Raw genomic sequence first — 17,817 nt, forward strand, 5'->3', positions numbered from 1 at the left:
TGATAATAGTAAAGATGACTCAGGCCCACCTCTCTACTCGGCCCTTTCTATGCACGATCACATTTAATCCTCATGACTGCCTTCTGAAGGAGGCACAGTTATTAACCCCATTTGAAAGATGAGAAAACTGAGGGACAGAGAGAGGTCTGGTAACCTACTCAGGGTCTCACAGCTGGGAAGTGGTAGGGCTGGGATTCCAACTGAGGATGCCTCCTATGCAGGGAGGGATTGGTGCCCCCTTGGCACTGTCACTGTGGGCTCATGTGCTTCTGATGTGGACATGTGGCCCTGACAGTCCTCAGAGCACTTTCACACTGTGTGGAATGAGCCGAGCTTGTGAGGTTCACCTGATCCTGATGACCTCTCTTGTGTGAAGGTGAAGTCTGCGGCTAGAGCCATCAAGTGGCTTGTCCGAGGTCATTAGCAAGTCAGGGACTCTCTCCCAGGCCAGTGGCTTTTGCTTCCCCTCTCAGGGAGACTCAGGTGCCACTTCACCTGAGCTCAGTGTCGATGACCAGCTCCTCTCACTGTCCCAGCTAACAAGGGCTGTGGTGTGTGGATGATGTCGTCCAGCCTCCCCCATGTCACCAGCAACCACGTCAGCTACAATGGCCTGTATGGAGTGGCAGTATTTAGCCAGAAGGATGGCTCCGGCGAGTTACCTCGAGGCCACAGGGCTCAAGAGAACTTCAGCGAGGATGGGGACGCCATCCTCTGGGAGACGGAGCTGGAGAAAGAGGACGACCCACTGCGCCGGCCCATCACCATAGCTCTTGTCGAGTCTAACAGTATTAATCACAATGGAGGTGAGTGCACCCCCTCCGCCCCTGCTCAAGAACCTTCCATGGCTCCCCACTGTCTTTTTTTTTCCTCCAATTTAAAACTTTTAATTTAATTTAAATTTAAAAGTAAACTTTAATGTCAAAGATGCAAACCTGGGGAGGGCAGAAAGATCGCACACAAGGTTGCCACTTCACACTTGGAGGGTTGCACAGCGGCCAGGCAGAGGTGCTCCTCACTTCCCAGACAGTGTGGGGGCCAGGCAGAGGCGCTCCTCACTTCCCAGACAGTGTGGGGGCCAGGGAGAGGCGCTCCTCACTTCCCAGACAGTGGGGCGGCCGGGCAGAGGTGCTCCTTATTTTTGAGACGGTGCGGCCGCCAGGCAGGGCCTTCTGCAGACTGATCCCAACTTGCCCTCAGGCCCTCATCAGCCACTTCTTCAGCCTGATCCCCAATCCCCCTGTGTTACTCATTAAACTTGAATCCATTCTTTCCTGCTTCCTAACCTGCTGACCTCACTCATGCTGTTTCTCCCATCCACATGTCCCAAACTAACTTGAACTTCAAAACCTGCTGTGAATATCCCCCTTCATTCCTTCCTCCTTTGAACTGGGCCCTCCCCATCCCCACTGGCACTTATTATGAGGCCTCACAGCTGTATTTATTTCTGTGGCTGTTTCATCAACACTGATAGGCCATGAACTTGAGACAAAGAACTGAAGCTCACCCAGCTCAGTGCGCCTGTCCCTGCAGTACCAAATCCCACCTCTGGCACACACACTTTTAATCAACTCTGGGATACATTTTTTTTTTTTTTTTTTTTTTGAGACAGAGTCTCGCTCTGTTGCCCAGGCTGGAGTGCAGTGGCGTGATCTCGGCTCACTGCAAGCTCCGGCTCCCGGGTTCATGCCATTCTCCTGCCTCAGCCTCCCGAGTAGCTGGGACTACAGGCGCCCGCCAACACGCCCGGCTAATTTTTTGTATTTTTAGTAGAGACGGGGTTTCACCGTGTTAGCCAGGATGGTCTCGATCTCCTGACCTCGTGATCCTCCCGCCTCAGCCTCCCAAAGTGCTGGGATTACAGGCTTGAGCCACCGCGCCCGGCCTAACTCTGGGATACATTTCTCACAATTTAACATCTCTCACATATCATGGTTTAATTGGCAGTGAGTTTTCCTTCTTAGAGAGACAGAAAATAAAAGTGTTTTAAATCCATGTTATCCTAAACCTGATGAAAAATGGAAGCCAGGTGCCAGGGATCAAGCCTGTAATCCCAGGACTTTAGGAGGCCAAGACGGGGCGGGGGGGTGGGGGGGTATTGCTTGAGGCCAGGTGTTCAAGACCCGCCTGGGCAACATAACAAGACTTGGTTTCTACAAAAAAAAAAAAAAAAAAAAAGGAGAAGAAAAAGAAAAATTAGCTGGATCTGGTGGCATGTGCCTGTGGTCCCAGCTACTCAGGAGGCGGGAGGATCGCTTGAGCCCAGGAGTTCAAGGCTGCAGTGAGGTGTGATTGTACCACTGTACTCTAGGTGCTCAGAGCTCAGAAGCAAGACCCTGTCTTTAAAAAAAAAAAAAAAAAAAAAAAGATGGTAGAAGATGTTTGATATTTCTTGAATTAAAAAAAAAAAATACTGTGTAGTTCATCTAACTCCAGGGCTCCCAAAGCTAGCTGATTATCAAACTCACTATGGGGTGGGGGTTGGAGGGTAGGATGGATGGGTGGGTTGGGAAATGGAGGAAGTCTTATTAAGAACAGATTCCTGGGCTAGATGCAGTGGCTCACACCTGTAACCCTAACACTTTGAGAGGCCAAGGCAGGAGGATCGCTTGAGTTTAGGAGTTCAAGACCAGCCTAGGCAACATAGAGAGACCTCAATCTCTACTGAGAAAAAAATTTTTTTTCAGATTAGCTGGGCATGGTGGTACATGCCTGTAGTTCCAACTACTAGGGAGGCTGAAGTAGGAGGATGCTTGAGCTCAGGACTCAGAGTTTGAGGTTGCAGTGAGCTATGATGGTGCCACTGCACTACTGCCTGGGCAATAGAGCAAGACCCTGTCTCTAAAACAAAATTAAATTAAAAAAGATTCCTGGGCCTGGTAAGCACTTGCTTCTGGTAGTGGTAGAGGACAGGGAGATGGATAACCAGCAGCCCCAACCCACTTATTCGGAAAATGAGTTCTGTCCCCTCCCAGGTCAGAGTTTCCTCCATGTGGCCATGCTGTCTGTCCGGTACGACAGGCAAAGCCACCTACGTTCACAAATACTTATTTTTGTTGTTCTCAACCAAGCCAGAGAAGCAACAGGCTGGTGCCACCAAGAGATTTGAGCTTGCAGGCTCATGGCTCCAGACACTGCTGCAGGGCCCCAGTCATCGTCCTGCACACAACCTCCCCCACCACTGCCCCAACCCTTGTTGCTGCTGTGGTGGGCAGAGGGACCTACCGCAGAGCCCTCCCCTCCTCGCCCCCGGCTCTGGCTGCCCTGCTTTCTTTTCCTGACAAGCCATGGGGCTCTAATCCTGCTGACTTGGGGCTTTTCTCCTCATGTACCTAGTGTCTCTAAGTACACACAACCCCAAGCGTCAGTTTTCCTTTCCTAAATTTCAAACACATTTTTGACACATATTACTCGCTTAGTAATACTCCAAAATTACAGAATTTACATTAAGAAGAAAATTTCCGGCCCGGCATGGTGGCTCACGCCTGTAATCCCAGCACTTTGGGAGGCTGAGGTGGGCGGATCACGAGGTCAGGAGATCAAGACCATCCTGGCTAACACAGTGAAACCCCGTCTCTACTAAAAATACAAAAAAATTGCCAGGCATGGTGGCGGGCGCCTGTAGTCCCAGCTACTTGGGAGGCTGAGGCAGGAGAATGGTGGAACCTGGGAGGCAGAGCTTGCAGTGAGCCGAGATGGCCCCACTGCACTCCAGCCTGGGCGACAGAGCGAGACTCTGTCTCAAAAAAAAAAAAAGAAAATTTCCCCAAACAGTAGGGAGGCAGATTCCAGCTTAGTGTAGGAAGGAGAGCAAAGCAAAACCCTCTAACGAGTAGATCTGCCTGTCCAGAGAGGGAGTGAGCAGCCTTGAGGCGGTAGTGAGCACCCCGTCAGGGAGGTGTAAGTGGCAGTAGGATGGCGGTGGTGCAGGAGGCATTCAAGCACACGGTGGGATCTCAGGCCAGAGGAGCCTTCTCACATCATGTTTCGCTGGCTACACTGAATAAGGACTTCATGCAGAAGAACCAGAGTTTTGTTGATGCACCTGGATTTCCTCCTGCTGTTTCATCAGCTTGGAAGATACAAACTCGAGGGTTGTTTCTGAGTGTTGGTACCTCTTCTTCTCCACTCCCTTCTCTTGGAGTGCACAATTCAGGGAAGGCTTTTCCTGACTGGTGGTGTCAGGGCTGACCCTGGGACCCCCTGTGCTTTCCAACCCCTCCACCCATAGCCTCAGGACTCTATGTCCAGAGCAGCGAGGCACTGCATGTCATCACCAATGTGATCCACGCGAATGGGGACAGAGGCATTACTGTGGCCCAGAGCAGCCAGCCCACCCGAGTGGCCAACAACAGCATCTCCTGCAACCGGCAAAGTGGGATCAAGGTTGAGGCCCAGTGCAAAGTGGAGCTCCGGGGCAATGGCATCTATGACAACAGAGGCCACGGCATTATCACCAAGGGTGACAGCACCGTCGTCATTGAAAACGATATCATTGGCAACCGGGGCAGCGGGCTGCAGCTGCTGCCCAGGTCCGACACTAAAGTGAGTATGTCTGCATGTGTGTGAAGTGTGATGCCCACACAGGGCACAACCCTGGGACAGTCCTCGTGGCCTCTGCTGAGAACAGAACCGTAATCACTCAGCACTGCAAGGGACAGTATCCCTCCTGCCAGGACTCAGCCTGGGAAATGTGGGTGGGACTTCCCACAGGAGGGAACTGAGTCCTGAAGGATGAACAAGGGCTCACCAGCAGGAAGCCAGGGATGGGGTGTCACCTCCTTGTCATGGTGTTGGAGCCTCCCGAGGTATCTTCATGATCTCCGGGTCAAGGTCAGGACTATTTCAGCTCTCTTTCCTTAACAGAATAATCATGCACAGTGCCTGGTGTACAGTAGCTGCTTAATGAGGAGAGAGATCCTGCCTTGGGGCCTTTGCATACACTCTCCCCTGTATACCCCTCATACCCCCGCCCCCCTGCCCCCTTGCGCTGCAGTCCTGCTGCTTAGCTGTGTCTTCGTTCAGGAAGAGTCCCTGAGCCCCCCACCCCAGGCTGTTTGAGGTACCCCTTGTCTGGTGCTTTTGCCCACACCCGCCTCACAGAGCACTCTCCACAGGGCTTGGTCCTCACAGAGCACTCTCCACGGGGCTTGGTCCTCACAGAGCACTCTCCACGGGGCTTGGTCCTCACAGAGCACTCTCCACGGGGCTTGGTCCTCACAGAGCACTCTCCACAGGGCTTGGTATCTCTTCCTTGCCTATCTGTCTCCCCACTGGACTGAGCTCCGAGCACTTTTCTATGCAGAGCCCTGTTTCATTGTGGAGCCAAACAGATCTTGTTCCTGCCCTTACAGAATTATGATCCCAAAGGCTCTATTTTTATTTTTAGTTCAACAGTTTTTGAGGTACAGGTGGCTTTTGGTTATATGGATAAGTTCTTTAGTGGTGAATTCTGAGATTTTGGTGCCCCTGTCACTCAAGCAGTGTACACTGTACCCAATATATAGTCTTTTATCCCTCACCCTGCTCCCACCCTTCCCCCCGAGTCACCAAAGTCCATTATATCATCCTTATGCCTTTTCATCCTCATAGCATAGCTCCCACTTATAAGTAGTGAGCAAGTAAGGACATAGAATATTTGGTTTTCCATTCCTGAGTTACTTCTCTTAGATTAATGGCCTCCAAGTCCATCCAAGTTGCTGCAAAGGCTGTTATTTCATTCTGTTTTATGGCTGAGTAGTATTCTGTGGTATATATATACCACAAGAGTTTCTCTCTTGTTGCCCAGGCTGGAGTGCAATGGCATGATCTCAGCTCATTGCAACCTCCACCTCCCGGGTTCAAGCCATTCTCCTGCCAGCCTCCCAAGTAGCTGGGATTATAGGCATGTGCCACCATGCCCAGCTAATTTTGTATTTTTTTTTTTTTTTTTTTTTTTTTGAGACGGAGTCTCGCTCTGTCACCCAGGCTGGAGTGCAGTGGCGCAATCTCGGCTCACTGCAAGCTCCGCCTCCCGGGTTCACGCCATTCTCCTGCCTCAGCCTCTCCGAGTAGCTGGGACTACAGGCGCCCGCCACCACGCCCGGCTAATTTTTTGTATTTTTAGTAGAGACGGGGTTTCACTGTGGTCTCGATCTCCTGACCTCGTGATCCGCCCGCCTCGGCCTCCCAAAGTGCCGGGATTACAAGCGTGAGCCACCGCGCCCGGCCTTAATTTTATATTTTTAGTAGAGACACCATGTTGGTCAGGCTGGTCTCAAACTCCTGACCTCAGATGATCCACCCGCCTCAGCCTCCCAAAGTGCTGGGATTACAGGTGTGAGCCACTGCACCCAGCCTATACCACATTTCTTTATCCACTCTTTGGCTGATGGGCAGTTAGGTTGGTTGCATATTTTTGCAATTGTGAATTGTCCTGCTATCAATATGCGTGTGCATATGACTTTTTTTCCTTTAGGTAGACATCCAGTAGTGGGATTGCTGGGTCGCCTAAAGCCTCTTTACAGTTCTGCAGCTTCATGGGTTAGTGACTTTAGGCAAAGAGTAAAGAATGCCGGGGCTTTGCCTCTGAGCACTGCGGGAGCAGAGGAAGGGAGAGAGGGACACACTTTTGTCTCAGTTGGGTTGCCAGTGGCCCTGACTTCTGACGCTACCTCCCCTCTCTGCTAGGCCTCTGTATATTGTTTCTCCTTCCTGCAACAGCTCTCCCTGTTCTGCATCTGATAAATGCCTACAACTTACCTATCACCTCTTCCAGGAAGCCTTCCCTGGCTCCCCCAGCTGTTCTTGGTGCCCTTCTTTGAGCTTATAGGCTCTTCACTGACCTGCCCAGCGTGTTCCTGCCTCTCGGTTTTAGAACTGATAATTCACTTGCCCAGCTCTCCCACTCAGTCTGTGAATCCCTGAGGTGTGACCATCTCTGGCTGCCTCTCCCAGGTAATAAAGAACCGGATCCACTCGTTCCGGGCCTACGGCATCGCAGTGCGGGGCCGTGCCAAGGCCCTGGTGCAGGAAAACATCATCTTCCAGGGCAAAACCAGTAAGACCATCTTTCAGCAGATCTCAAACAACCGAGAATGCGTCATGCAAAACAACAAGTTCCTGGTCTTCAAGAAAAAGTGAGTACTTGGGGTTGCCTGAACCAGTCCTCTAGAGCCACAGTAAGCTCCCTGAAGAAGCCAGGCCCACACCCAGGGATTGTGGCTGCCCGGGCTCCCTGCAACCCTGCCAGCTGCCAACTCCAGTCAGGAAAAGGCCTGTGCCTGGCTGTATGTCAGGCCCGGGCTGATGACTCCCCAGGAGGGAACAAGCTTTTTAAGAGTCAGGGGTACGTGGTTTCAAATCTCAGCTCTGCGGGTTACTGGCTGTGTGACCTTGGGCAACTTACTCACATCTTTGAGCCTCAGTAAAATCCATTTAATAAGATGACACAACCTGGCTGAATCTGAGGGGTTGTAAAAATGTTAGTTGATGCTGCTGCTGTCCTTTAGTCACCCTGCCTCAGTGTATCACAATTGCCGCTACCCATCTTCCTCAAACCTCTCTGTCCTTTCATGTTCCCCATTTCAGCGACATCACCATCCACTCAGTGTTCTGACAACAAAACTTCTGCTCCCTTTTTCTCCCTAATCCGAAGATGTCCAGTCAGTCACCAGGTCTTGTTGATTCTGCTTCTGAAATGTTCCCTTTTCCAGCACCTCCTCTTCCCCAACTGCCGCCATCCTAATTCAGGTCTCAGCACCTCTCACCCTGACCTGTACCGCCTGTGTTACTGCAATGCATAGCTGTTCCAGTTGCATCTGCTTGGGCTGTGTTCTGATTGGTCCGTGCTTTCGCTTTCCCATTCTGGTTGTAAAATCATACTGATATTTGCTGTAGTTGGTATCACTCCTGCACCGCCAATGTCACCTGTCCCCCTGCAGCAGCCTCCTGTCAGTCTCCCTGCCTGTGGCCACCCCCTGCTCCACTCTGGAGGTTGTCCCATGTATCCCGCCAAGTTAATCTTTCTAAGGAGAGCTCTGGTCACATCACATCCATGGTTAAAAACCTCTCATGGATCTTCATGTTCTGTAGTAAGGATCTCCATACTTTCTGTATTATACACACTCTTGGGAAAAAATATTCTTTGAAGAAACCCCCTGATGTAGGTATACCTATTTATTTATTTAGAGACCAAGTCTTGCTGTGTTGCCAGGCTGCAGTGCAGTGGTGCGATCTCAGCTCACTGCAACCTCTTCCTCCCAGGTTCAAGCAATCCTCCTGCCTCAGCCTCCTGAGCAGCTGGGATTACAGGCACCCACCACCACTCCCAGCTGATTTTTGTGTTTTTAGTAGAGTTTTGCCATGTTGGCCAGGCTGGTCTCAAACTCCTGACCTCAGGTGATCCACCTGCCTTGGCCTCCCAAAGTACTGAGATTACAGGTGTGAGCCACCACACCTCACCGGTATACCTATTTATAACTTAATGTGTGTATTCTAGCAGTATATTATTTACATTATAAACTATCCCCAAAATAGAAAATTTAAAGTATAAAGTTTAAAAAAACTGAAATCCTAGTATTTTCTTCCCACATCCCAGCAGATTATATTGTGGACTCCCTGGGATCCACCTCCTCCTCCCCTTTGGAGACCCCAGGGTACAGGATACAGCCCAGACTTTGCCAATGCCAGCTCTGGTATTGTCCGCTGTCTACCCTGAGGTCCTAATTGTCTTTTCCAGCCTTTCATTTCATCACTCCTTTTCAGTAGTGCTCCCCTGCTGCCAAACTCAAATACATACAGTCCTCCCAACATAGCTTAGGCCTTTTTACTCACATGCTAGTAGCCAACCTCTGATTCCCTCCACACCTTTCCAGTCCTTTCATTGTAACATCATTATCATAAAAATACATACAAGACAATGTGTTGCCTTAAGCAAATGGAGACTTAGTGTGTAAAGTTGGTTCCTTGTAACTCAAGCATCACAAAATTCTGACCACAGCTTCACTATCATTTTATTTTCCCTGGCCCTCCATGCTCTCTACAAGAGTTTGGGTGACTGGAAACCCACCAACTTCTATCCCCCATAGATTTGCATTTTCCCAAATGTCATATAAAAGAAATCGTGGCTGGGTGCAGTGGCTCATGCCTGTAATCCTAGCACTTTGGGAGGCCGAGGTGGGTGGATCACCTGAGGTAGGGATTTCAAGACCAGCCTGGCCAACATGGTGAAACCCCATCTCTACTAAAAATACAAAAATTAGCTGGGCATCATGGCATGCAACTGTAGTCCCAGCCACTCGGGAGGCTAAGCCAGGAGGATCACTTGAACCTGGGAGGAAGAGGTTGCAGTGAACCCAGATCGCACTACTGCACTCCAGCCTGGGTGACAGAGCAAGACTCCGTCTCGGGGAAAAAAAAAAAATTAAAAAATTAAAGTAAAAACAAAAATCCCAGAAATCCTGCAGTCTGTAGTCTTTTGAGTCTGGCTTCTTTCACTTAGCCTAACATGCTGGAGATTCATTCGTGGTGTTGCATGTAAGGCATTCATTCCTTTTGATTGCTGAGTAGTCTTCCCCTGTATGGGTGCACCGCACAGTTTATTCACTCATCAGCAGAAGGGTATTTAGGTACTTTCTAGTTTTTGGTGATTACGAATAAAGCTTCTATAAACATTTGTGGTCACAGAGCTGAAAAGAAATGAAAGACGAAAAGCTGGACACCGTGGCACACACCTGTAATCCCAGCTACTCGGGAAGCTGAGGCAGGAGGATCACTCGAGCCCAGGAGTTTAAGACCAGCTTGGGCAACATAATGAGACCGTGTCTCACAACAACCACCCTATGATCTTATCCAGATCCTTATTTAAAGTGGGGAAATCGGCTGGGTGCAGTGGCTCAAGCCTATAATCCCAGCACTTTGGGAGGCTGAGGTGGGAGATCACTTGAGCCCAGGAGGTTGAGGCTGCAGTGAGCCATAATCATGCCACTGCACCCCAGCCTGGGCAACAAAGTGAGACCCTGTGTCAAAGTGGGAAAATTGAGGCCTATAGAGGGACCTCGTCCAAGGCTACATGCAGAGTTGAAGGCAGAGCTGGATGTGGAATGCAGGGCTTTTGCCCCTTAGTTTCTCAACATCCCAACTCTTTGGACTAACACTAAACTGGAAGATAAAACCTATACCCAGATTTAAACACCTGGATCCACCGATCTGGAATCAAAGTTAAGATTGTGCAGGGCATTCAGCCAGCACTGCACACCCTTCAGAAGTTCACTGACTTTCGTTTTGCGCCTCCAGGTCTGATACGTGGCGCCTGGTGAACCCACCAGCACGGCCCCACCTCGAAAACTCTCTCAGACGCCCCTCGGCAGCCCACAATGGGCAGAAGGTGACGGCCATGGCAACGAGGATCACAGCACGGGTGGAAGGTGGTTACCACAGCAACCGCAGTGTCTTCTGCACCATCCTGTGAGGACACAGACCTGCTTCAGGGCCAAGCCCGGATGGATGCTTAGAGGAGCTAAGGTGGAAATAGTGCCTGAGAAGACTCCGCCCCCCTCCCCCGGGAACAAATGGGTCCCAGGCCTCCAAAACACGGTACCTCCAGAACACTTCAGCTCCACAGCCCATAGCAAGAAGAAAGTGGGCAATGTTTTTCAAGGAGAAGGGATAGAAGCTGGTGGGTTTCCAGTCATTCAAAGTCTATAAAGATTGTGAAGAGCTGGGGAAGCTCAAATGCTGAAGCTTTTGGTCAGGATTTTCTCTGAGTTCTAAGGAACCATGTTTTGCACACACCAAACCCAGACTCTTCTCAGGAAAGAGCAGATTTACTTCTGATGGCGGGAAGTGATTCTAGTGAGGTGGAGAGAGACAACTGCTCCAGAATTTTCCCCTTTGCTAGACCTGTCTCTCTCTCAATCCCTCCAGGGACCCCACCACACCCTCCCAGCTGTCTCTGGAGGCTGGAGGAGTTGAGTTTGGTTGACTTGAGGACTTGGACATGGACCTGGGAGGGAGGAAGGACCTGGGAGCAACTGGAGGCCCCAAGGAAAGGCTGCCCCAGGGATGACAGAGGGACACGCTGAAACAGGTGGGGCTGCAGCATGCAGGCAGGTGCTAGGCTGGGTGGGCAGGGATGCACGAGGCTCTACTCCATCCCCAGAGAGCTCCCAAATGCAGGAGGATTCAAACCCCATGTGAGCACGCCCACACCAGCCGCCCCTCCTGAGCACCAGCCTGTTCAGATGGGCGTACCTGGGCCTCTCGTTCGCATCTGTGTTCTCATGGATGAACGCCGGCCTTTACTGACCCTCCCAAGCCTCCCCACTCTGTGCCTTGGCTCATGCTCTTCCCTCCTCCTGGCATGCCCTTCTCCATCTCCGTGTCCTCGTTCCTCAAGGTTTAGCCGAGACACTGCCACCTCCACATAGCTCTCCCTGCCCTCTTTCCCTCTGCTCTCTCAGGGTACTGAGCACTTTCTGCCTTGTCCTGGAGCTATCTGGGTCCATAGCCTGACCCCCCACTTACCTGTGTGCTCCCTGTAAGTAGGGCCACATCTGACTGTGTGTCCCCAGATCCCAGCCTGGGGCTGGGGTAGGATTAGTGGCCTGAGTGAGGAGAGGAAGGCCAGCTCCCAGAGGACATTACTGAACTGTACTGTGAATATGTCCAAGTCCCAAAGCCAGGCGAGCTCAGACCCCACTGCTTGAGGAAGGGGGCTGGATGCAGGGCCAGCTCAGCCTGAACAATCCCCTCCCACTCGGCCTTTCCTGTAGGGCCTTCACCAGCCTGCTGGGGTCACTGTCGTGCACTTGGCTGCATGGCTGGTTCTATTGGCCCTAGGTGCTGCTCTGTTGGGTGGGGTGGGAGGGGGTAGAGGGAGCCAGGAGCACTGGGTTCTCCCTGAGAACTCTGGGCACAAGAGTGCTGGCCTCTTCTATCCCTGGCACTGTCCTTTGCACTTATTTGGTGGCCCCAATGTGAGTCGCTGTACAAAATGCTGCCTTTACTATTTTCTAAGAAATGACTTTTCTGTGAACCAACAGTAACAAAAACCTCAGTAACCAAAATAAAGTTCTATATTTTAAAAAAGGCACTTTTGGAAGCTTTTCCTTGGTCTGGGCATATACTGGGGCTCCCAGCTGGCCAGGCCCAGCACTGTTTTCTCTGAAGGAGAGGAGAATCCTGGGGCCATCTTGTTGGGTCAGCTCGTTCCTGTGACAGTTCCAGATATAGGGCTGAAGGGCTCAATCGGGCTATAATTCCACTCCTGCCTGCGTGCCCAGTGGGGCTCTGTGAAGACAACAGAAACAGGGCATCCCCGGGGATCACTGGACTGTCAGCTTAGGGACCTCAGGCCCGGGAGCATACTTGCCCAACTTCACTTACTCAGCATCTTAGAATTTTTGCTATATCCATATGTCACCTGAGAAGTTAGTACTTTTTTCTTTAAATCTACTTAATTTTTAGAAGTTTTAAATATGCAGCAAAATTGAGCAGATGATTACTACAATTCCCATATCACCCTTGCCACTCCCCGAGTTTCCATGTTATTAACATCTTATGCTGTCAGTGTACATTTGTAAAAATTCATAAACTAGTACTGGTACATTATTAACTAAAGTCCATAGTTTATTCAGATTTCTTTTTTTCTTTTTGAAATGGGATCTCACTCTGTTGCCCAGGCTGGAGTGCAGTGGCGTGATCATGGTTCACCGCAGCCTTGACCTCCCCAGGCTTACTCAGGTGATCCTCCCACCTCAGCCTCCTGAGCAGCTGGGACTACAGGCATGCGCCACCACACCTGGCTAATTTTTCTATTTTTTTGTAGAGATGGGGTTTTGCCATGTTGCCCAGCCCGGTCTCAAACTCCTGGGCGCAAGTGATCCGCCTGCCTCAACGCCCCGAAGTGCTGGGATTACAAGCATGAGCCACTGTGCCTGGCCTCAGATTTCTTTAGTTTGTTACCTAATGCCCTTTTTCCATTCCAGGATCCCATCCTACAACATGTCTTTTTTTCACACACTGAAAATACTTTTTATATTACTATAAATATACACTAAACTATTAAAATGAAAATATTCCCTGGTTTTGGTAGTTACTAATGTTTGCTGCCCCTCAAGGAGAGTAACATGCCCTATCATGTTGCCATGTGACCTGATTTGCCCAGTGAATGTGGGCAGAAGTGGTTAATGGTCACTCCTGGGCAGAAGCTTTAAGCGCCAGCAGAACTTGCCCCGATCGCGTGTCCCTCTGCCAGTAGACCGCCATGTGTCAGACATGGTAGCCTGGGTCCTGGGATGAAGCTAACCCAGAGCAGGGCCCCAGTTGCCTGCTGGCTGACAGATATGTGCCATAAGCAAATGAACTTTTGTTGAAACCAGACATTTGAGAGCCATTTGTCACTGCAGCTTAGCCTAACCAGCAGAACACGAGTACTTTGCTACATCCCCGAGCCACCTAAAATCATCTTAAGTTCTGTCAATAATATATTAAACACTGACTTGGTGAGGCCATTGTTCCCATTTTGGAGACTGGGAGTGCTGATGCTCCTGAGACCCAGTAGGGGAAAGTTCCCTATCAGATGTTAAGAGCTTGTAGGTGGAGAGGTGTGGGGAGGCCTATTACCTGGAGCATAGGTGGCAGGGAAGGGAACAGGTGGGACTCAGTTTCCCTCCAGGTCATTTGGAGGCAGAAGTGGGAGGAACAGAACACCCACCTTAGCTTTTGTGTTTGGGGAAGAATCAGGGAGTGCGGGTGCTTTGCATAACAGGCCAGACTTGCCCAAAACTGAGCCCATCCAACTTTTTACTTCATTGAGCCAGTCGCTCTCCCTGGCTAAATTCTACCCCCCCTTCAGAAGCTCCTTAGTCACTACTTGTGTGAAACACCTTCCCCTGTCTCTGCAAATATCAGTTAACTGCGCCTTCTCCATGCTCCTGTGCCCACTCAGCCACATGCCACCTGCAGATGGCACTGAATCCTCTATTTTCAGTCTGTTGGTTGAGGGCAGGGATTTTGCCCATCTTGTTCACTGTTGATTCTCTATGCCCAGCACAGAGCAAAGCTCACTAAGTGTTGGCTGGATGGGTGGACAGACAGGCAGACAAATGAGGAAACAAACCCAACCTCATTCCTAGAATCTCTACCTCCCTGGGGCCCCGAAAGGACATCTCTTCACTGTGACAACTCTTCAGAGATTTGCAGGCAGCACCCTCGTCCCCCTGGGGTCTGTTGCCCTCCTGGGTTCCTCTCATATGTGCCAGTTTGCAGGGTGTCCCTTCACCACCCTGGTCCTTTCTCTAGACTCACTCCAGTGGCCTGGGTAGGTCTGGGAGAGCCCAAAGAAGCAGAGTTGAGGAGTCCTGTCCTGCATCTCCGGAGGAATGGCCCAGCTCCATGGGCAGCACTCATGGATCTAAAGCGAATTCTCTAAGGTACTGTGTTTTCTTGGAATCATTTGCATTCAATCTGCAGTAGCTACCCTCCCACCCACAGGAATACTGCCATGGGTGAAGGCTTCACTCTGGTGCAGAGTTCACAAGAGGTTCCAGCTGACCTCTACCCAAGCAGCTTATACTGTGTCCTCCCTGGACTTCCCTGTTGGCCACTCAGGCCCAAACATTGATGTCTGCTGATGGGAACATACAAGCACAGCAAACACCTGTATGATATCATCATCTAGGCCTCCAGGTCTTGGTGAGGTCACTGCCCTGGTGTCCAGAAGAGGTCCTAAGTATAGCAGATGGTGGACATGGTATGGCCAGACCAGGCAAGAGCCAGAGTTGAGCCTTGGAACAGCACATGAGCCTATACTGTCAACAGCACCCCTGGGCCCACCTTCTTCAATCTGACAGCACAGAGCAAGCTTTCTCTCCAAATGCCTCCTCATGGTGGGCGCACGTGGGGCATGCTGGACTTATTCCTACCTAGCAAATATTAGTAACTATCCAACATAGGCATGCTCACCCCATTGGTACCTTCTCACTACCCTCCAGACCTCTGCAGGGTGCCTTCATGGAGCTCCTGAGCCCATCAGCTGTGGTTAATGTGCTTTTTAAATGAAGTCAAACCTAGCATGGCCTCCTGGTGCAGCCTGAGCTACCCATCACAGAGCTGTCACCTGTACTCTGAGCCCAGTTCTTGCCCGAGTGCAGCTGAAGATCCCATCTGTCTGGTGGTCAGGATTGCATTTCACTTCCTGCTTCGGGCCCATCATTCATGTCATCTGCTATTCTCCACTAACAGGCCAGAGCTCCTTGGATAAAAGACTGATTCAAAGCTGGGTGTGGTGGTGCATGCCCATAGTCCTAGCTACTCAGGAGGCTGAGGCAGGAGGATGGCTTGAACCCAGGAGTGCAGTGAGCTGACTGCATCACCACTCTCCAGCCTGAGCGACAAAGCAAAGGCACAAAGCCTGTCTCTAAAAAGCCTGTCTCTAAAAAAAGAGACACAAAGCCTGTCTCTAAAAAGCAAAACCACAACAAAGGACTGACTCCAGTGCAGCAGCAGGGAAAGTACAAGGTAGGCCTGGAATATCTTATGCCAGAAAGTAAGGAAGCACCCTTAAAATGATGGGATCCAGGTTTCCTGAAGGAACTCAAGATTGGCCAAATATGTACAAAATCTGGGCATCACAAGGAATCACAGTAACAGCCTCCACATAGAACACAAGACTCTTGAGGCTATGCCGATAACTAAATGAACACAAAACTTCCAAGTTCGAGAAAACAAGCTCTGCCTTATGAGAGCGTGCCAATAATTAGAAGAAATGATAGTGTTACAACATCACCATTTTGTAACCATCTTGGTAATTGATTCAGCAAGAATCATCAACTGAGGCTGAAACTAGTAGGTTAAAGTTTCATGAGGAACAGGATAGTTTCAACGTATCCCTCCACAAATTACTTATGAATTAAACGGAAAAACAGTAACTTCACAATGGGGAAAACACAACCTTAACTAATAAAAGTTAACACCAGCAAGGAAAGCGCAGTCCCACATCATGGGCCCCTAATGTGATGCACGTGGGTCACAGCATCACTTCTGTTCCTGCCAAAAATGTAAATCCTGAATCCGATCACGGGGAAGCCCCAAATGTAAACTGACAGACACCCTACAGAATAACACCTCACTCTCCAAAATGTCAAAGCCAAGAAAGTCCAATAAAAATCTGAACTGTTTCAGATTAAGCAAGACCAAAGAGGCATGGTGATCAGTAAAATTTGAACATGAACTGTGGGCTAAGTCATAGTATTGTATTATTGTCTTATTTCCTGCATCTGATGGACTGTGGTTATGGAAGAGAAAGTCCGGATTCTCAGGATGTACACACTGAAAAAGTACTTATGGGTAGAAGGGTAGGATGTTTTCCTCAAATGGTTCAAAAAGAGATCTCAAAATGTCTAAAGCAAATAGTAAATGGGACAAACTATTAATAGTTGGGGAATCTGGGTAAAGGATATACAAGAGTTCTTGCAAGTTTTCTCTGTGTGAAACTATATGAAAACACTTTAAAGAGGAGACACTTGAAAGAATGTTATGTAATTCACTATTTCCAGGTTAGGGTCTCCTGCCAATGTGGTAACTATGCCTTCTTTGACCTCATCCCAATTAACAGTGTCCAACAGGTCAGGGCAGCAAGCAGAGACTTCCCTCCAAGGAACAGACTTCATTCTGTTAATCAAACCCTGCCAAGTTAAGACTATCCCGCAAACTACAAATCTTCAGGGCACCAGCATCTGGCTCACAGTCCCCCTTTCTTCAATGAGGCCATCAGGAGACATTCTGGCAAATAGCTTGGTGAGATCAAGGTATCCTCTGGGAATCTATTAGTAAACAAATGGGTTTCTACAGCCAGAAGAAGCCCTAGTACAATTCCATTATTCTGCAAGTGTTTACTACCTAATAACCCTGCCAAGGAAAGTACGGTTCATGCCCTGACTCATTCTGCAGACACTGACCACTCCTATGTCAGGTATTGTCCTAGGTGGAGCCCTCTTCTGAGCCTAAGGACTCACAAATCTCCTAATGTACAGAAATTTGCTGTTTAGCCTCTGGGAATGTGTCCCTGACATTTAGCAAGACACACTTGTTGACACACATGACAAGTATTTGCCCGCCTAGTCTTTCCCTATCCATACCTACAGTCATTACCACCTGCTTCTCCACTAGGTCAGAGGTTGTTCAGAGGGTCCCAGCCACATGCTGTGTCCAGTCATTCCCAGAAATTAAGCCTCCAAGTGTCAAACCCACCTGAATTTTAAAAGTAATCACGAAAAGCCAGGTGTGGTGGCTCACGCCTGTAATCCCAGCACTTTGGGAGGCCGAGGCGGATGGATTACCTGAGGTCAGGAGTTCGAGGCCAGATTAACATGGAGAAACCCCGTCTTTACTAAAAATACAAAATTAGCTGGGCGTGGTGGTGCATGCCTGTAATCGGGAGGCTGAGGCAGGAGAAGCACTTGAACCCGGGAGGCGGAGGTTGCAGTGAGCCGAGATTGCGCCATTGCACTCCAGCCTGGGCAACGAGAGTGAAACTCCGTCTCCAAAAAAAAAAAAGTAATCACGAAAACACATTCTACCCTGAGGATGTATTAGAAGTCCTTTTCTGAGAGATTATTTTTTCCAAGGAAGAGTCACATACTTGATTTTCACAACGGCTTAAAGATAAACAAGAGACAAGTACATTCCCTGCCCACACCTCTGCTGGAGGAAGACAAAGTATGCTCCAAGTGCCTCCTACCCAGGGCCAGAGGCAGATGGGGACAAAGCAGAAGAGCACGGCTCTGAGGGCATCCCAGAGCGCAAAGAAAATAAGGTGCACCTGCCGCAAATCTC

At 49.8% G+C, this 17,817-nt stretch overlaps 1 protein-coding gene across 3 annotated transcripts in view; it reads left to right on the top strand.

Annotated features, from left to right (window-relative positions):
* The window catches only part of FBXO10 (F-box protein 10), a 79,259-nt gene that overhangs the window by 54,759 nt on the left and 6,683 nt on the right, over window positions 1-17,817 (top strand). For 2 of the 3 annotated variants that reach the window (XM_055293667.2, XM_055293666.2), the window contains exons 8-10: window positions 537-806; window positions 4,232-4,545; window positions 6,937-7,118. In XM_055293667.2, coding sequence (XP_055149642.2) covers window positions 537-806; window positions 4,232-4,545; window positions 6,937-7,118 — 766 coding nt within the window. Of the gene's footprint in view, window positions 1-536; window positions 807-4,231; window positions 4,546-6,936; window positions 7,119-10,275; window positions 12,074-17,817 lie in introns of those variants that run through there. The other variant, XM_055293665.2, reaches the window with a different exon arrangement.

The sequence above is a fragment of the Symphalangus syndactylus genome, chromosome 9 (genome assembly GCF_028878055.3).
Source record: "Symphalangus syndactylus isolate Jambi chromosome 9, NHGRI_mSymSyn1-v2.1_pri, whole genome shotgun sequence".
Lineage (NCBI taxonomy): Eukaryota > Metazoa > Chordata > Mammalia > Primates > Hylobatidae > Symphalangus > Symphalangus syndactylus.